The sequence below is a fragment of the Peromyscus maniculatus genome, chromosome 4 (assembly GCF_049852395.1).
Source record: "Peromyscus maniculatus bairdii isolate BWxNUB_F1_BW_parent chromosome 4, HU_Pman_BW_mat_3.1, whole genome shotgun sequence".
Classification (NCBI taxonomy): Eukaryota; Metazoa; Chordata; class Mammalia; order Rodentia; family Cricetidae; genus Peromyscus; species Peromyscus maniculatus.
Window position 1 is genome coordinate 14,754,463 of NC_134855.1, and position 18,131 is coordinate 14,772,593.

General features: G+C 49.4%; 1 protein-coding gene across 3 annotated transcripts in view; it reads left to right on the top strand.

Moving 5' to 3' along the window:
- Positions 1-18,131, top strand: part of Nacc2 (NACC family member 2) — a 77,848-nt gene that overhangs the window by 40,666 nt on the left and 19,051 nt on the right. For all 3 annotated transcript variants that reach the window (XM_076569229.1, XM_076569227.1, XM_006980991.4), the window contains exon 2: positions 134-1,073. In XM_076569229.1, coding sequence (XP_076425344.1) covers positions 194-1,073 — 880 coding nt within the window. In that variant the 5' untranslated portion in view covers positions 134-193. The remainder of the gene's footprint in view (positions 1-133; positions 1,074-18,131) is intronic.

Below are 18,131 nucleotides of genomic sequence, written 5' to 3' on the forward strand. Positions count from 1 at the left end.
GGGTGTTCTAGCTAGGGGGAGTGCCGGAGCGGGGCACTGCCCTTTGCCTTGTCAGAGATTGGGAGCTGGTTACTAGATGGGGTGGGGACATCTGGCAGTTAATTAACCACAGTGTGTTCCCCTCCCCCAACAGATGTGCCTCATCCAGTCCGTCCCACGCTAAGTCTGAAGCCCACCCACCACGGCACCCGCCATGTCTCAGATGCTGCACATCGAGATCCCCAACTTCGGGAACACAGTGCTTGGCTGTCTGAATGAGCAGCGCCTGCTGGGCCTCTACTGTGATGTGTCCATTGTGGTCAAGGGCCAGGCCTTCAAGGCCCACCGTGCAGTCCTGGCCGCCAGCAGCCTCTACTTCCGAGACCTCTTCAGCGGTAATAGCAAGAGTGCGTTCGAGCTGCCGGGCACCGTGCCGCCTGCCTGCTTCCAGCAGATTCTGTCCTTCTGCTACACAGGCAAGCTCACCATGGCGGCCAGCGAGCAGCTCGTGGTCATGTACACAGCAGGCTTCCTGCAGATCCAGCACATCGTTGAGCGGGGCACAGACCTCATGTTCAAGGTGAGCTCACCCCACTGTGACTCGCAGACCGCCATGATCGAGGATGCCAGCTCAGAGCCCCAGAGTCCCTGCAACCAGCTGCAACCGGCCACTGCTGCCTATGTGGCATCCCCTTCTGTGCCCATCCCACTTCTGACCCGGGTAAAGCATGAAGCTATGGAGATGCCACCTGCCACTGGCCCGGGCCTGGCTTCTAAGCGCCCCCTGGAGACGGGCCCTCGAGACGGTGTGGCAGTAGCTACAGGTACTGCAGGGACACCCGGCACAGCCCCTCTGAAGCTGCCTCGAGTCTCCTACTACGGAGTGCCGAGCCTGGCCACTCTCATCCCCAGCATCCAGCAGGTACCCTATCCCCAGGGGGAGCGGACCAGTCCTGGGGCCAGCAGCCTGCCCACCACTGACAGCCCCACCTCCTACCACAACGAGGAGGATGAGGAAGATGACGAGGCCTATGATACCATGGTGGAGGAGCAGTATGGCCAGATGTACATTAAGGCCACAGGAAACTATGCAGGTAACACGTGGCAGGGCCTGGCACTATGCCATCCCTGCAAACAGCCTACAGAGGGCATGTTGCGTAGAGGGCCTGCATGATGATTGCAGCCTGGTGTAGAAGGTCCCTAGGCTGCAGGCAGAGTGTGTGGGCCGGAAAAGTTAGGTAGAAGATCGGACCCTTTGCATTAGATGATGGACACTAGTCCGCCAGAGTTGTAGCGTAGTGTGCAGAGTTTCTGCCTGGTGTCCAACAAATGAAAGAGCTGAAGGCCTTTGACCCAGGAGTCCCCTTAGGGTCAGTAAGTCTTACACTCTTGTATAAGTACTTCAGAATGGGGCTCTGGCCCTCCTGGGTCTGTGTAGATAGCTTCTGTTTCCTTTTCATGGGGAGGACTGGTAGCTGGCTTTCTCCTGATAGCAAGATACATGCTAGCCACTGAATTGGTCAGGGTGGGCAGGCCCACTCCAGGGGACCCACCAATGTGCAGGAAATCCACCAATCTGTAGGGGCTTCCACCTCTCTGACCATTGGTTAGGAGGCCAGGGAAGGACCAAAAACCCTTTGTTCCCCGGAGCCCAAGGCTTGGAGGTTTCTGTAGTGTAGGGGCTGTTACTCCTTTTGACGCTGTTTTGATGGCTGGACACAACTCTGCAGTGGGGTCTAGGCAGAATCTGTGTGGGCTGAGGGCAGGGGATGCTCACTGGGATTCCATGGGGCCAGGAAAGGATCCAATCTCTACTTATCCCTCAGGATCATCCTTGCACAGCCCCTGCCTCTCTAGGGTGACCTTGGCTATGGATTGTCGGGAGAGTGGAACAGAGCAAAATGTATCCGGTGTCCTATGTGTTGAACCTGCTGTTCGATGCTTGGCCAGTCAGACTCCTTAGCCTTGCACAGGCACAGCCCAGTTGCTTCAACAGGTTTTCTGAGGAGCCAGTTGGACAGTGGCCTTGGAAGGTTTTGCAGAGCTGGCATGTGTAGGGTGGGAACAGGAGGCTGGGCAGCTCTCGTCCACCCTTCGTCAGCCCACTCGAACACTTCAGCTCTCTTAGTTCACAGAGAGTTCCCAGTTTTAAGGGCTGTGGGGCAGGGACCTCACCCAGGCTGTTCTGTGGGGCCTTGGGTGTCAGGAGGGAATCCTGCATGACCCATTTTGTGGTAATGGGGTGTACTGGAAGACAGGCAGGCTGTGGAGCTGGCCCTGCTCTGTCGGCCCCTGTGCACGGTCTAGGTTTCCTTGTGTCTTTCGCTTTAGCAGGCCCGTAAGTGGGGCAGAGAAGGGTGTGTGTAATTTCTTGGTTAAAATCTAGGTTATTGGTGGTGACGTTGCTACCCTGGACGTGCTTGGGAAGGGAGCCATGGGATGAGCAGGTAGGGAAGGCCTGACCCTGATCATGGAGCTGCAGGTTCCCTGGGTCTGGCGTTGTCTGGGGATGGCCTCATGGCCACCACCTGGGGCTGGTTGCCCATTGCTCCTTGTGTAGGTCAGATGCCTAAATCTGAGCTGCTGGCCTCTGGACTGTTCTCAGGTGCTCCTGCAAAGAGTCTTTGTGACTTTAGTTTCCCAAGAGAGGGGCTAGCCAGTGCTGCCCAGACACCCGCAGTCTGCTGTCCACTGAGAGCCCTGTGTGTAATGGCTGCTAGGACCCCCTTGCCGCCCTGTTCTTTAGGACCAGTTCCTAGTGTGCCTTGCTGTACTGCTCAAAACAGTACCCTCTCTAAAACCAGGCATGGTGATCCACCCTGTAATTCTAGCACTAGGAGGTGGAGGCAGGAGGTTCGGAACTTCAAGGTTATTGGCTGCATAGGGAGTTTGAGGCCAGCCCGGGACACATTAGACCCTGTCTTAGATTCCTCCCTAAATAATGCGGCACCCTCGGAACCCAGCCCTGCTGTGCCTTGAGCCATTTTTGTCCCCTCCCTCCAACTCCTGCTCTGATCTTAGCTGTCAGGCATTGCTGTAAGAAGTGAGGCCACTGAGAAGCTCTGTGGCAGGACAGCTCCACCCTCTGAGGCTCACTGTCTCAGTTCACACAGCAGGATACCCATCTCTGCTTCCTGCCCACCCCACTTATCTCAACCTACACAGGGTGGCCCTTCTCGTGCCCAAGACTTGTGTAGCAGGGCAGCGGGTACAGGAACCTGCTCCCGGCCCTGCTGTGCTGGCAGTGGGCACTTGGGACATTTCTGCTGTCATAGAGGGAGAACAAGAGAGGACAGGCAGAAGACGTCCAATGTCACTCCCCTCGGGCTGCTGGAGAGCCCTCTCCAGAAGTAAAGCACACAAACACATGTACACTCTGGAGCTCCCCAAGCTAGAGAGATTGTCAGCTGTCTGCCTCAGTGTGTCAGTGGCCGGCGCTTCAAGAGCAGGAGACTGATGCACCAGTCCTGGATCCCACATAGCCAAGGACACAGACAGAGCCACGGCCCAAGCCACTTCCCTCCCTCCCTCCCCGGCACAGGAAGCTTATCTGAGCTCTCGGGGTTCCAGGCTGGGTCACTACACATAGTGAGCCCGAGAGCGAGGGCCGCCTTGGTCACAGCAGCAGGCCCAGTGGGGCAGTGTGGGATCTGGCGTGGGGAGAACAAGGGCCCTCCCTGGTTGTGCTCAGGTTCTCCTCCCAAGGCCTTCTGTTCAGAGCTCCAGGGGGCAGACCTGACACCCCCCACACACACACTCCCTTAGAGGTAGGCACGCTGCTGCTTCACTTTCCGGGCGCCATGAGTAGTTACTGAGCTGTGGTTGGGGTCAAGGTCATGCAAATTAAGGAGATTCCCGTGATAGGGCAGGATGAGGGTCAGGGTAGTTAGACAAGAGAGCGTGGCACCAGCAGGCCTCCTTGTCCTGTCTCATGGGAATTCCTGACCCAGGCCCCCCAGCTGCCCATGCTCTGCCTTCCCCTAACCCCTCAGTAGGCGTTGGTGGCAAGGCCAGCTCCTCTCTGCCCTGGAAAATGCTCAGTTGTTGCTGCCAGCTGCTGCTCTTCTCTAGAAGTCTGAGACAAAGCCCCGCCTGGTGTTTATGCCTTCTCCCTTCTGAGGGCACCCACTCCTGGGTTCTGCCCATTCTCCTGACTCTGTTCTTTGAGACAGGAGAATTGGTATCCATCTCCGTGGGCCACCCTGTGAGGGCTGCCTAAATTGAGGGGAAGTTGGGGCTGCCCACAGAGCCCTCACCCACTATCTCCACTACCCCCACTCCTTGACATGGATGGACAAGATTGGGAGTTGTCCCAGCGCATAGTGGCATGATTATCCCGACTCTGCCCCCTGAAAGAGACCCACAAGGTGGTGCTTGGCGTTTGAAAGGGGGGCAGTGGCAGATTGCCACCACAGATCCGTGTGGAGCACAGTGAGACCCGTGTGGTCATTTGGGGCCTCAACCATCCCGTCCCTGAGCTGGCTGGGCTGCCCAGGCCTGCACAGAGCCAGTGTGGTGAGGAGGACTCCTGTCTGGGTAGGACAATTTTCCTAGCCTGATACGGTTTACGGAAAGACTCTCCTGCATGACTAGCTGGCAGTTAGTTAGTTAGTTAGTTCCTCTTAGAGAGTGTCCCGGCCACAGCTCCCCAAGAGAAGAGAGAGGGGCTGGATTAGGGTGTTAAGACTGCAGATGCCCTACTGATCACTCTTGGCCTGGGCGGGGACATATAGTCTGAGCCCAGCTCGGTCCACTGAGGGACCCAGCAGGGCTGCTTTTACCCCTGGTTTGGGCAGGGTGGAGACAAAGAAGAGAAGTCAGTGTAGGTAGGGGCGAGGCTGGTTGCTGCAGGAGGCTCTCCTTCCCATTTAAAGGGCAATCAATACCTTGTAGCTGGGGCTAAGAAGGCAGTGCTGGCCCAGCAAGATGGCTGCCCTGAGGTTCTCGGACACCTACCTTGGTGGCCTCCTCGGTTGTCCTAGCCCTGGCTCTGGCAGGACTCTTCCCAACAGCTTCCTTGATTGAATCCTTGAATCCTGAGCTTTCGGCTTTAGGCAGTTGTCTGGTTTTGTTGAGACAAGGTCTCACTATGTAGCCCTGGCTGGCCTGTGTCTCCTGCTTCAGCCTCCCAAGTGTTGGGATTATAGATATCAACTATCATGTCCACCACCTTAAGCCAGCTTTGTTTTTTCAAGACTTATTTTTATTATTTTTCTTAATAACTATTTTTTTTTTTTTATCTTACGTGCATTGGTGTTTTGCCTGCATGTATGTCTGTGTGAGGGTGTTGAATCCCCTGGAACTGAAGTTACAGAAAGTTGTAAGCTGCCGTGTAGGTGCTGGGAATTGAACCTGGGTCCTCTGGATGAGCAGTCAGTCCTCTTAACCACTGAGGCATCTCTCCAGCCTCTATTTTTATTTTTTAAAATTATGTATCTCTCTGTGTGGGTATGTGCACATTAGCACGAAGAAGCCAGAGGCATCCAGTCACCATGGAGCTAGAATTACAGGCAGTTGTAAATGGCCTGAAATGGGTGTTGGGAAGTACACACTCTTAGCCTCGGAGCATCTCTCCAGCCATTTGAGCCAGTTTTGAGGCGTGGCTTTCACATGTGCATTTGAATTCAGTGGTGGCACACTGCTTCCCTGGAGCACAGCTCTGTCCCCTGGAATCTCGTCCCTCTGCCCGTGTCCCTGGCTGTCTTGGCTGTCTTGATAAGTTGTTGTTCTCCATGTGGGTGGTCTAGGCTGGGCTGGGCTCTCATCAGTGTGGTGCCAGTATTTGTCTTGTGTTCCTGTTGCTCTTTCCGCCTTCTTTTTAATGTTTAGATTTATTTTGTGTGTTTGAGTGTTTTGCTTGTGTGTATGTATGCATACCAGTGCATGCCTGGTGCCCACAGAAACCAGAAGAGGGTTTTGGATGCCCTAGAAGTAGAGTTAAGGATGGTTGTGAACCACCATGTGGGTGCTGGGTGTTGAACCTGGGTCTTCTGCAAGAGCAGCCAGTGCTCTTAACCACAGAACCATTTCTCAGCCCTTTATCAGGGCCTTTTTTTTTTTTAAAGGGTGTTTTAGAGTTTCTGCTCTAATTTGCAAATGAATTCTTTGTCAGATATATATATATATATATATATATATATATATATATATATATATATATATATATATATATATATATATATATATATAAAAGGTTTTGTGTAGCCCAGTGTGTCTTTATTATGATGTGTATTAGAGAGACCAGAGGTGTAAAGTTTTTTTGGAGACCAATGTTTATTTACTTATTTATTTATTTTGAGACAGGATCTCACTGCGGAGACCAAACTGGCTTCAAACTCACTGAGTTCTGCCTGCCTCTGCTCTCTGAGTGCTGGTATTAAAAGTGTAAGCTATTATGTCCAACAAGATCAGTTTATTCATATTTTTATGGCCAACTAAAGATTTTATTTTATTTAGTTTTTTGAGACAAGGTCTTACTATATATATATACATCCCTGACTGGCCTGGAACTCACTCACCATGAAGATGAGGTTGGCCTTGAACCCACAGAGATCTGCCTGCCTCTGCTTCCTGGGTCCTGGAACTAAAGATGTGCACCATCAGGCCCCTCAGATTTTAATTTGTTTGATTTGATTTGAATTTTTGAGATGGTCTCTCAGTGTATCCAAGGCTGGCCTTGGGTTTGCTGTGGTCTTGGTTCAGCCTCTCATACGCTAGGATTTTAAGCCTGAGTCTGGCTTGTTAAGATTTTGTCTGCCTAGCCCAGAGCCTGGTATGCATTTACTCTTCACATTCAGATCCCTGGTTCCCTTTTGTGTGAGATGTAAGGTAAGCAGAGAGTTTGTTTTTTTCCATATGGATGTTTGGAATTGTACTGAATTCACACCTTTGAGAGGGCTTGTTCTGGAGTTCTGTTTCTGCCAAATTCCCCGCTGGAGACTAACCGTAGTTTTAAAAAAGTCCCCACCCCACCACGTCGGGTGTAAAGCCCTTCGTGATTTCCTGTTCAGAACTGTTTTGCTATCCTAGCCTTTATTGGTGTCTGTAGGGCTCAGCCGGAGGGCAGAATGGGCAGGACCCCACTCTGTGACATGGAGCTTCTGACCCCATCCTGTCGCTCCCCCGCACTGTGGCTTCTGGTTCCCAGTCAGTTCATGCACATAGCAGTTTTGCTGAGGTAGAGCCTGTGGGCCGTGGCCATCACTCCTGAAATGATTGCAGCTCAGTGGTTTTGGGTCATGCCCAATCGTGCAGCCATCACCGCAAACAATTTTAGAAGATGGTTCTCCTTAGAAAACTCTATGCCATCTAACAGTCACCTTGTTTTACGTCAGACCCAAAGCCTTCTAGTGTCAAGACTTTAGTGACGCCAGCTTCCTACCTTTGACATCAAGAGTCGTTAGCACTAAAGGACAGAGAGATACTTCATTTTTTTTTCCTCGAGGATTAAGATTCCACTCTAAGGATGTACCGTGTTTTTCCTAAAGGTTGAGAATGAGTTCATGGATGTTTAATGTGAGTTCACAGAAGCTGTGAGCAGGAAGTGTGTGCACAGCCCCAGGAGGCTGTGTTCTCCTGTGTTGGGCTACAGACCTGGAGTGTGGTTTAATTCGGGCTTTTGTGAGTACCCTTCCAGTCTTTTTAGAAACAAAGCCAGTCTTGTATGTTGGCCTTGCACCTATCACCTTGTGCTCCAAGTCTCAGGCGATCCAGAGGTTCTCTGGAATGTCACATACCCTTGCCTGCTGTGTTGGGACAGCATTTTGCTGCCTCTTTTCCAACCTTAAGGATCTTTTTACTTCTGGGTCTCCAGGCTAGATGGGGTAGTGAGAGTATACATAGGTCTCGAGGGACAAAACCTTCACCTTTGCCCCCAGGCAGGGTTAGCTGAGGGTACATGAGGCGGCCTTGCCTCCTTCCCTGATGGAGTTTTCTCCCGCGATGATTTCTGTTAGTGGTTGTTGCCCCATCCTTGTGTTCTTGGCATTAACTGCCTTATTGTAACACGGTACAGTGACTTCACAGTCCTAAGGTTCGGTTTGCTAGCTTTTCTGGAGAAAGTTCACATGTGTTCATGAAAGCTGCTGATCTGTTTCTTCTGTGTTTTTGTCTGTTTGTCTGTTTGATTGTCTGAGACAAGATCTCTTAGCCCTGCCTGACCTGCAACTGGCTGTGTGGACCAGGCTGGCCTCGTACTCACAAAGAGCTGGGACTTTGGGCGTGCCTCACCTGGCCTCACTCAGAAGCTGGGAAATGCTGGCCTTATGCTTCTTTTCTCCGTTGTTTTTTAATTTTGTTTCTTTACTTATTTTTATTTTTTATTCTTTGAGACAAGATCTCACATTGTAGCTCTGGCTGTCCTGGAACTCCCTATACAGACCAGGTTGGCCTTGAACTCACAGAGTTCCCCTGCCTCTGCTTCCCAAGACTTTGTTTTCTAAGATTTACTTATTTATCTATTCATTTATTTATATTTATTTATTTTTTGAGACAGGGTTTCTCTGTGTAACAACCATAGCTGTCCTGAAACTCACTCTGTAGACCAACCAGGCTGGCCTCAAACTCACAGAGATCCATCTGCCTCTGCCTCCCAAATGCTGAGATTAAAGGTCTGTGCCACCACCACCCGGCAATTTACTTTATTTTTAAGTTGTGTGTGTATGGTTGTGTGTACTTGAATGTACTTTGGTGAGCGGAGATGTTATATCCCTTGGAGTTGGAGTTAGAGGTAGCTATGATCTTGTAAGTGATGTGGGTGCTGGGAACTAGACTCAGGTATTCTAAAAAGAGCAATAAGCATCTTTTTTTTTGAATATAATTTATTTATTTTTATTTTATTTGCATTGGTGTTTTGCTGCATGTATATAGACTGTGTGTGGATGTCAAATCTTGAGTTACAGACAGTTGTGAGCTGCCATGTGGGTGCTGGGACTTGAACCCAGGTCCTCTGGAAGAGCAGTCAGTGCTCTTAACCACTGAGCCATCTCTCCAGCCCCCTCCTTTATTTTATTTTTTGAGAGAGCTCATATAAGTTTGATGGCACTTCTTCCTGCTTACCGTGTGGGTAGGATTGTGTCACTGGTGAGTCCACTGAGCCTGGCGTTTGTTGCTCTTAATTATGGGAAGGCTTTAAATTCCCAATTTACTTTAATTGCCAGTGTATTACCAATTACAATTTCCTTTAATTACCAATATTACTTTAGATATAGAACCATTCAAATTTTTTCCCTTTCATCTTGCTCCTGTCATGCTAATTTGTGTACTTCATGGAATTTATCCATCTCCAAAGTCTAATTTGGTGTTAACACATCCACTCCAGCCTCCTTCCCGCTCTCATCTCTCCTCCCTCCTCCCTCTTCCCGTAGGAACAGAACCCAAAGCCTCACCCATCCTAAGCGCGCTCCACCCCTGGACGACACACCTGTAGCTCCGGCTGTCTTTGTTACTAGCACACTGGTGGTTCTCTCCCGCTTTCAACTCCCCCGTCGAAGCACACTTCTTGTAGATGGTGGATGGGCTGGGTGCACATTTTTAGTTTAATTCTGTCTGACACCGTGCCTCGTGTCGTGGAAGGTGTTGGGTTCAGCCCGCCATCATGCTGCGGCTGCTTGCTCTTGTGTCTTCTGGTGCTCCCCACCTGTCCCCCCTGGACATCCCCTGGCATTCCTCTCCTGTCCACTGGTGGCTGTGGCTGCAGCTCTGAGCTGGCACCTGTGTTGTGCCGAACACTCTGCCCTCCTGCCTGCCCAGCTTACCTTCTCCCTGTATTCTCCTGTTGGCCACTGTGGTCACACAGCCTTTCCCTGCGCAGCGAGTCTTGAAATAGGTTATTATTTTCACCTTAAATGGCTGGTTATGATTTATCCTTCCTCTCTTTGATAACTTTTAGTATTTATATGAGTAAAAGCTACTCTCTGGAATAGAGTTCTCTGAGGCTAAGCAGATTGATTCCAGGAGTCCTGGGAGCCGCTCCACAGCGGAGTCTCACGGTGGAGATGCAGGCCAATGCCCCTTCTCATCCAGCTCTCTGGGCCCCTCAAAGGCATCTCTTTCCTTTCGTCTCTTGGCAACCACAGGCTGTTTTGTGTCATGTAAGTGGGAACCCTAAGCATCCTGTACCTTTACAGCGTTACACAGCTGAGGTTCAGTCAGGTGGGCTGTATTAGTGGTTCAGCTTGTGCCCTTAGAGTCACACCTGTTTGAGGTTTGTCACGTGCTGGATGTCCAAGGTTTGTTCTTTTTACGGCTAAGCAAGTATCCTCACATTGCAGTGAGTCCCCAGTTCGTGCATGCACTGCCCCGTAAGTGACATTAGGATTTAGTGATTACGAGTCAGTCTGGGAGAGGTGAGTGGACATAGCTTTGTTTTTACCTAGGTGCTCCTTCTCATCCTCATCCTTGAGAAAGATTAGAGTTTCCATCTGGCATTCCTTTCTTTCTGCTGGAGGATTGCTCTCAGTGGCTCTCAGCATTCAGCCAGTGATGAATTCTGAGAAATTAGAAATTATCTTTAGATTACCTTGCATGGTGACCACCACTTGTAATCCTTGGTAGGAGGATCTCTGTGAGTTTGAGGCCAGCCTGATCTATCTACACAGCGAGTTCCAGAATAGTCAGGCTGTGTAGAGAGACCCTGTCTCAAATAAAATGAAAACCATACCTTACTGAGGTGTGAATTTACACAATCTTTACATGTGTTTTCTGTGCAGTTTGTTGTAGCCCTTGTTCCGAAGGCTGCTTTTGCTGGAGGTGATATCCTAGGTTGGTCAAACATGGTTGTATCTTGTACAGAATGTGGTGGTTTTTATCCATGCTGCTTGCCTGACTTTCTAGGGTACTTTCTGCATCTCCCCTGCACTCCAGTGACAGCCTTGCTGCTATCACAGGCCCTGCTTGTTTATTAACTATTTAGCTCTTTTCCCTTCTCTAGATTGTAGGTAAGATAAGTTACTCCTGCCCATGGATCTTCCTTTCTGCAGCTCCGTCTTGTCCTCTGGAATAGCTCTTTTGTTTATAGCGCTCCGGTCATGCTTAACCTAAGCAGTTAAACCTGTGTCTGCGAATGTCAGCATCTTGCCACTCCTGGCTCAGCTCTCATTGGTTGACTTTTCTCCTTTCTGTGGTTCTCCACATCTTTTCTCTCTCTCTCTCTCTCTCTCTCTCTCTCTCTCTCTCTCTCTCTCTCTCTCTCTCTCTCTTTCTCTCTTCAGAGCTGAGGATCGAACCCAGGGCCTTGCACTTGCTAGGCAAGCGCTCTACCACTGAGCTAAATCCCCAACCCTTCTCCACATCCTTTAATTTGTTTGTCTGTTTGTTTGAGACAGGGTTTCACTGTGTAGCCCTGACTGTCCTGGAACTCACTCTGTAGACCAGGCTGGCCTCGAACTCACATAGATTCACCTACCTCTTTCTCCCGAGTGCTGGGATATTGATAGAGGCGTGCACCACTGCGGCTGGCTACATCTTCTAATTTTTAAGTAGATGCTAGACATTGTAGGGTTGAGCATCTGCAATGTGCTGGGTCTCTTTAGTGGTGTCGCATTTTTAATAGTCAGACACAGTTTCAGACATCCCCTTAAATACTCAGACAGAATATTTAAATATTTTGCCCCATTTTTTTGTTTTTCTTGTTGAGATAGAGTTTTCCTCCAGGTTGTCCTAGAACTCACTTATAGCTTAGACCTTCCAGCCTTTCAAGTGCTAGGTAATAGGCATGAGCCACTGTGCCCAACTTGTTCACCATGTAGCCTTGACTGGCCTGGAACTTGCTGTGTAGACCAGGCTAGCCTCTAACTCACAGAGGTCTGCCTGCCTCTGCTGGGATGGAAGGCATACACTACCATGTTTTGCTAACCTAGGATCTTTTATCAGACGTTTCTTGTTTGTTGATTGGTTGGTTGGTTTTTGATGGGGTCTCTTGTAGCTCAGGCTGGCCTCAAACTTCCTATACAAGCAAGGATGCCCTTGAACTCCTGTTCCCCCCACCCCTTCACCTCCTAAGCTCTTGGGATTTCAGGCATAGGCCACCATTCCCAGCTTCTCAGACATGTATGTTATGTTATAAACCTCTGTCTTCGATTTCTCTCCGCCCCCCTCCCCCCGTCCCTCTGCCCTTCCCTTCCCTTCCCTCCTCTCCCCTTTCTCCCCTTTTCTTCTTTGTTTCAAGTATTAGGAACCCAGGGTCTCACACATGCTAAGCAAGCACGTTGCAATTGAGCTGCACCCACAAAATGTAATTTTGATAGAAAGTTAGTTAGAATTTCATGCTTTTATGTACTGTTTGAAGACCTGTTTCCCATCTCAAGGTTAATACGATGTCCTGTCAGGTTTGTAAAGAATAAAAGCACTTTGATTTGAAGTTGTTTCAAACTCACCTAAAAGTTGTAAGACGAGCTCAAAGCTGTGTCCTTCTGCCCTTTGCCCAGCTGCAGCCCCCGTTTGCCACGTGGGTCCCTTGGTTCTTCTCGCTGCAGACACCCTTGCCTCGGCAGTACATTCTTACACAGTCACCCTGCTCATGGGCTCTTCTGTCCTCCTCTCTGCCATCTGGTCTAGGTATTTGCAGCCCCCAGGCGTGAGCATCACCAGGTCATTCACTCACTCCAGTCCAGGCTGGCTTCACAGTCTGTCTACCAGGCACTGTTAGCCTTGGAGAGGAGCTCAGTTCCTTTGGAAGCCATCCTCCGGGAGGGGGCCAGGGCCTCTCTGCTGTTCCACAGAGCCCTGCTCTCTGTGCCTTCACGTCTGTCCAGGTGAAGCCACTGTCCTCCCTTGAGGGCACAGCGGCTGCCCTGTGTACAGGCGGCCTCCCTCGTGGTGGTGGTGGTGGTGGTGGTGGTGGTGGTGGTGGTGGTGGTGGTGGGGACGGGTTGCTTTTCCTTGTTGCAGGAGTGACCGCTAGGACCACAGCTCCTACGCTTACAGCTAGCAGCCTGTATCGTAGTTTCTCACCAACATAGCCTGTGCTGGTTTATTCTCTTCCTTCACTGTGGCTGTGATTTATTTATCATATACATACCTATTTTTGGTGGGGCGGTGGTGTATTTTTGAGACAGGGTTTCTCTGTGTAGCCCTGGCTGTCCTGGAAGCTCTGTAGACCAGGCTGGCCTGGAGATCAGCCTGTCTCTGCCTTCTGAGTGAGTGCTGGAACTAAAGGTGTGCACTGCCACGCCAGGCTATCTACTATATTTTTTTAAAGCATTTTCTTACTGCCTTATTCAGCAAGAACATTCCAGGTTCATGTGACCCCTCCCGATGGCGACCCCAGAATTAGTTGTTTGTAACTTTCAGTGGAGACTGAGTTCCCTTTCTTCCCCCTTCCCTTCCTCTCTTCCTCTCTCTCTCCCTTCCTCCCTTCCCTTTTCCTTTCTTCCCCTACTCTCTTCCTGTCTCCTCTCCCCATCCCTTCCTCCCTTCTTTTCTTGTAACTCTTTTTTACAGGGTTTCTCTGTGTAGTTTTGGTGCCTGTCCTGGAACTCACTCTGAAGACCAGGCTGGCCTCGAACTCACAGAGATCCTCCTGCCTCTGCCTCCTGAGTGATGGGATTAAAGGCGTGCACCACCACTGCCCGGCTCTTCTTGTAATTTTTCAGTGGTGAGCCACTGAGCCATGCTCCAGGGGTGTGTAGGAATGATGATCTTGGGGCTGGGTTTACTCATTACTGTTTGAGCTTGCTCAACAGTGTTCTCTTTGTCTGCCTGTCGTCTGTCTGTCTGTCTCTCTTTTTAGCAATCAGACCAGCCTGAGAATATACTGAGACCCTGGGGGAGGGGTGAGAGATGAACAGCGAACTCAGGAATTGGAGCTATTATCTCTAAAGCCCTCTGTCTGTCTGTCTGTCAGTCTGTCACATCTTCCTCTAATGATAGGATTTACTCTCTTTCCTGGAACTCACTGTGTAGACCAGGCTGACCTCAAATGTACAGAAATCCATCTGTCTCTGCCTCCTGAGTGCTGGGATTTAAAGGCCACTAAGTTTGGCCTCCAAGTTACCTCTTTTTTTGTTTTGTTTTGGTTTGTTTTGGTTTGGTTTGGTTGTTGAGACAGGGTTTTGGTGCCTGTCCTGGATCTTGCTCTGTAGACCAGGCTGGCCTCGAACTCACAGAGATCCGCCTGCCTCTGCTCGGAAGTGCTGGGATTAAAGGCATGCGCTGCCACTGCCCAGCTCCAAGTTACCTCTTAAAGGTACACTCCTATCGGAGTGTGGCCTGGCCCTGGGTTCTGGGTTCATACTTTCCCTGACACTTTGTCACTTGTTGTTGAGAGGGACATTTTACACACCACCCCATGCCAGTATCCCCTTTGTTAGTACCTAGTGAGGTATCTGTAAACTGTAAGGACTTAGTTCAAGCTTGACTGCCCCGTTGATTTGTTTATCCCGAGGCCTGTGTGCGGCTTCATTTCTCTGCCTGCTAAATTGTCCAGGCTTTTTGTTCCCGTCACCCTTGGCCTTGGCCTGACCTTGGTCTCATTTTCAAGTACTGTTGAGTATCAGGATGCCAACTGCCTCTCACAAGAGCAACCTGGATGCTGAGGTTTCATGGACGCCTTCCGTCCAGCTATGGCCATCTGATGTCCCAGGTTTTCTCATAATGCTCTGCGATCTTCCATTACATTGATTCCTAGAAATCCATTTCTTGTCTTAATTACATGATGTTGAAGTTTCTCTGTAGTGTTGCTCTTGATAATATATAGAAACAAATTGGATGACACATTTTCTGATTTGCTCGACTGGATTACCTGCAATTTCTTTTGGGTTGTCTGTTATAATCATGTCCTCCACTAACCCTGACTCATTCCCTCCCCGTTCCCCTCCCTCTTCCTTCCTCTCCTTCCAACCCAGGGCCTCAGGAATGTTAGGCAAGTGCCCTGTCAGTGAGCCACTCACAAATTTACTTGTTTATATATTTAGACAAGTATTCAGTATGTATCCCTGGCTAGCCTTGAACTTGTGATCCTTCTGCCTCAGCCTCCCAAATATGGTAATTACAGGTGTATGGTACCACATTTAGCTTGCTCTTGGCCTTTTTGTTTCTTTTTGTCATTTTTTTCCTTTCTTTTTAACAGTATAACTCACAATGGAGCTGAGGTTGACCTTGAACTTCTGCTTCTCCTCCACCTAAGTGCCTGCATTTCAGGCATGCACCATCACACCTGATTGATGTGGTGATAGAGATTGAGCGCAGGGCTCTGTGCACGCTGACGCTGAGCAAGCTGTCTACCGACTGAGCCCCAGCTCCAGCCCATGAGTTTGTGTCTGATGTTAACCGCTGTGTTCCTTTTCTTGCCTCGTGACATTATCTGGGATTTGTTGTATCCTTCTTGTTCCCTAATTCAGGAAAGGCTTTGGCTACCTCAGACTCATGTGCAGACCACTTTAGGCTTGCTGTGATGTGGTTTTGTTGTTACCAAATTAAGGATATTTCTCTTTTTTCCCCTTGACTAAGATTTGTTTCTTCCCCATAAATAAGTTGAAATCTGACAAAGACTCTTTGGTTTTTTCCCTGACCGTAGCCACACGCCACTTGCACTAGTCACCCTTTCTGTTGCTGGGATAAGACACCATGACCAAGGCAGCTTATAGATGGGGGAGACTCTGTTGTAGCAGGGGTTGGGGGTGAGGGATGGCAGCAGGTGGCCCTGGGAGCAGACTGAAAGCATGGCCAGCCTGTAAACCCTTGAAGCTCCCCCCCAGCCCTCCGCCCCCCCCCCCCATGCGCTCCCTCCAGCCAGACCACCTTTGTAGCATTCACCAAGCAGTACCACCAACTGAAGACGGCAGCGTCGGAACCCTTGAGTCACTGGGAACGTTCTCATTCAGACCATCACACTGCTTAACGCTGGGGTGCAGTGGGCATCCTCGCCGTGTGTGAACACCCTAGAGGGCACGCTGCAAGCTGAAGGCCGAGACTATGTCACTGAGTAGTGTGATCTTAAGGGACCGCTGTCCTGTGTGCAGCTTCCATGGACAGGGCATCTTTACACAGAACACACCTGTGTATGAGTTTCCTCTTGTGCTTTGTTAATTTTTTTAAATATATACTTTATTTTTATTTTATGTGCATTGCCTGCAGGTATGTCTGTGTGTGGCTGTCAGATCTCTGGAACTGGAGTTACAGAGAGCTGTGAGCTGTCATGTGGGTGCTGGGAGTTGGACCTGGGTCCTCTAGAAGAGCAATCAGTGCTCTTACCCGCTGATCCATCTCCTCAGCTCATGTTTTGTTAATTTTATTTACTTTTTGTTGTTGTTTTTGAGAGAAGATTTTATTATATAGATCCTGGGTGTCCTAGAACTTGCTGTGTAGACCAGGCTGGCCTCGAACTCACAGGGGTTTGCCTGCTTCTGCCCCCGAGTGCTGAGATTAAAGACATGCAATACTATACCTTGCCTTGTGCTGTTAATTTTAGAACTTGGTATTCCTGAGATGAAGTCACCCTAGCTGTGAGGTAGCATCCTTCCACATCCTCAGGATCTGACTTGCTAGTTTCATCTTTCAGAAAGGACCCTTTAACGGGTCTTTCTCTGTCCCACCAGCCAGTTCCCACATAATGATATGGAGACTTATTATTAATTATGAAAGCTTGACCTTAGTTTAGGCTTGTTTCCAACTAGCTCTTATAACTTAAATTAACCCATTTATATTAATCAATGTTCTTCCATGTGGCTCATGGCTGTTACCTCTCTTCCTGCACGTCCTGCTTGTTCTGCATTTCCTGGTGTCCCTTATGTTCCTAGATTCCTCCTCCTTTTCCTTTCTCTCCCTGGAAATCCCACCTATCCTCTTCTGCCTAGCTATTGGCCATTCTGCTCTTTATTACACCAATCAGAAGGCACCTTAGGCAGAAACCCGTCTTTACAGTGTAAACCAATATTCAGTAATAGGGCCTCAGGCATGAGAGCTCAGTGGGATGCTGATGGCCAGCAGCTGCTGGAGCAAGGAAGCCGAGAGTCAGATCTGAGCCCATAGCCCCAAAGGTGTGTTAAAGATGTCCCTTCCTTCAGCTGTGTCCAGCTGTGGACCTGAATGAGACACGCCCATAGCCCATGGCTCCTCGGGATCCCAGAAAGCAGAGATCCAAAAGCAAGGCCTGGAGCTGTGCTGCAGCCAGGTGCGTTGAGTCCAGCAGCCTGGGGTCATGGTTTGAATGAGAAATGTTCCCCAGGCCAAGTTTTCAATGCCCCCCCCCCAGCTATTGAGAAAAGTTGTAGAAATGTGGTCAAGGAGGGCCTGGCTAGGGAGAGTAAGTCTCATGGAGCTGGAGAGATGACTCAGCAGTTAAAAGCACTGGCTATCCTTCCAGAGGCCTGGGTTCAATTCTCATCAACCACATAGTGGTTCACAACTGTCTGTAACTCCAGTTCAGAAGGACCCAGTGCTTTCTTTGTCCTTTATGGATACTGCGCAGCATGGTATATAGATACACATGCAGGCAAAACACTGGTGCACATAAATTAATTTTTAAAAAGAATCCCCAGTCCCCTGCTTTCTGTGTCCTGTCTGCCATGATGTGAAATGCCCCTTCCCTCCATGATGGACTGATCCGGATTCCTCCCTTAAAAGTGACATAAGTTGTTTTTATCACAACCTAAATGTAACTAACACAGAGTGATCTGTGTGGGCAAAGTGCCACCTTTCTGTTAATACTCTGTCGTCGTCATTACAGTTTTTGTTTCTCTGAGACAGGGTCTCACTGTTTAGCCCTAGTTGGCCTGAGTTTACTATGTAGACCAGGCTGGCCTTGAAGTCACAGAGATCCACCTGCTTCTTCATTCCAGGTGATGGGATTAAAGGTGTGCACCACCACACCTAGTTTATTGGCTTTTTAAAAATAATTTATTTAGGGTTTTTTTTTTTTTTAGAAAAAAAAATTATGTGTATGAGTGCTTGCCTGTATGTATGTATGTATGTATGTATGTATGTATGTATGTATGTTTGTTTGTGCACTGTGTACACACCTGGTGGCAGAGGGTGTTGGGTCCCCTGGAACTGGAGTCACAGATGATTGTGAACCCCACTGTGTGTGTACTTGAAACCAAACCTGGGTCCTCTGGAAGGGCAGTGAGTGTCCTTAATTGCAGAGTCATCTTTCTAGTCCCTTGTTTTTGTGAGCAAGCATTACTCTGTAGCTCAGGTTGGCCTTGAGTTTGAGG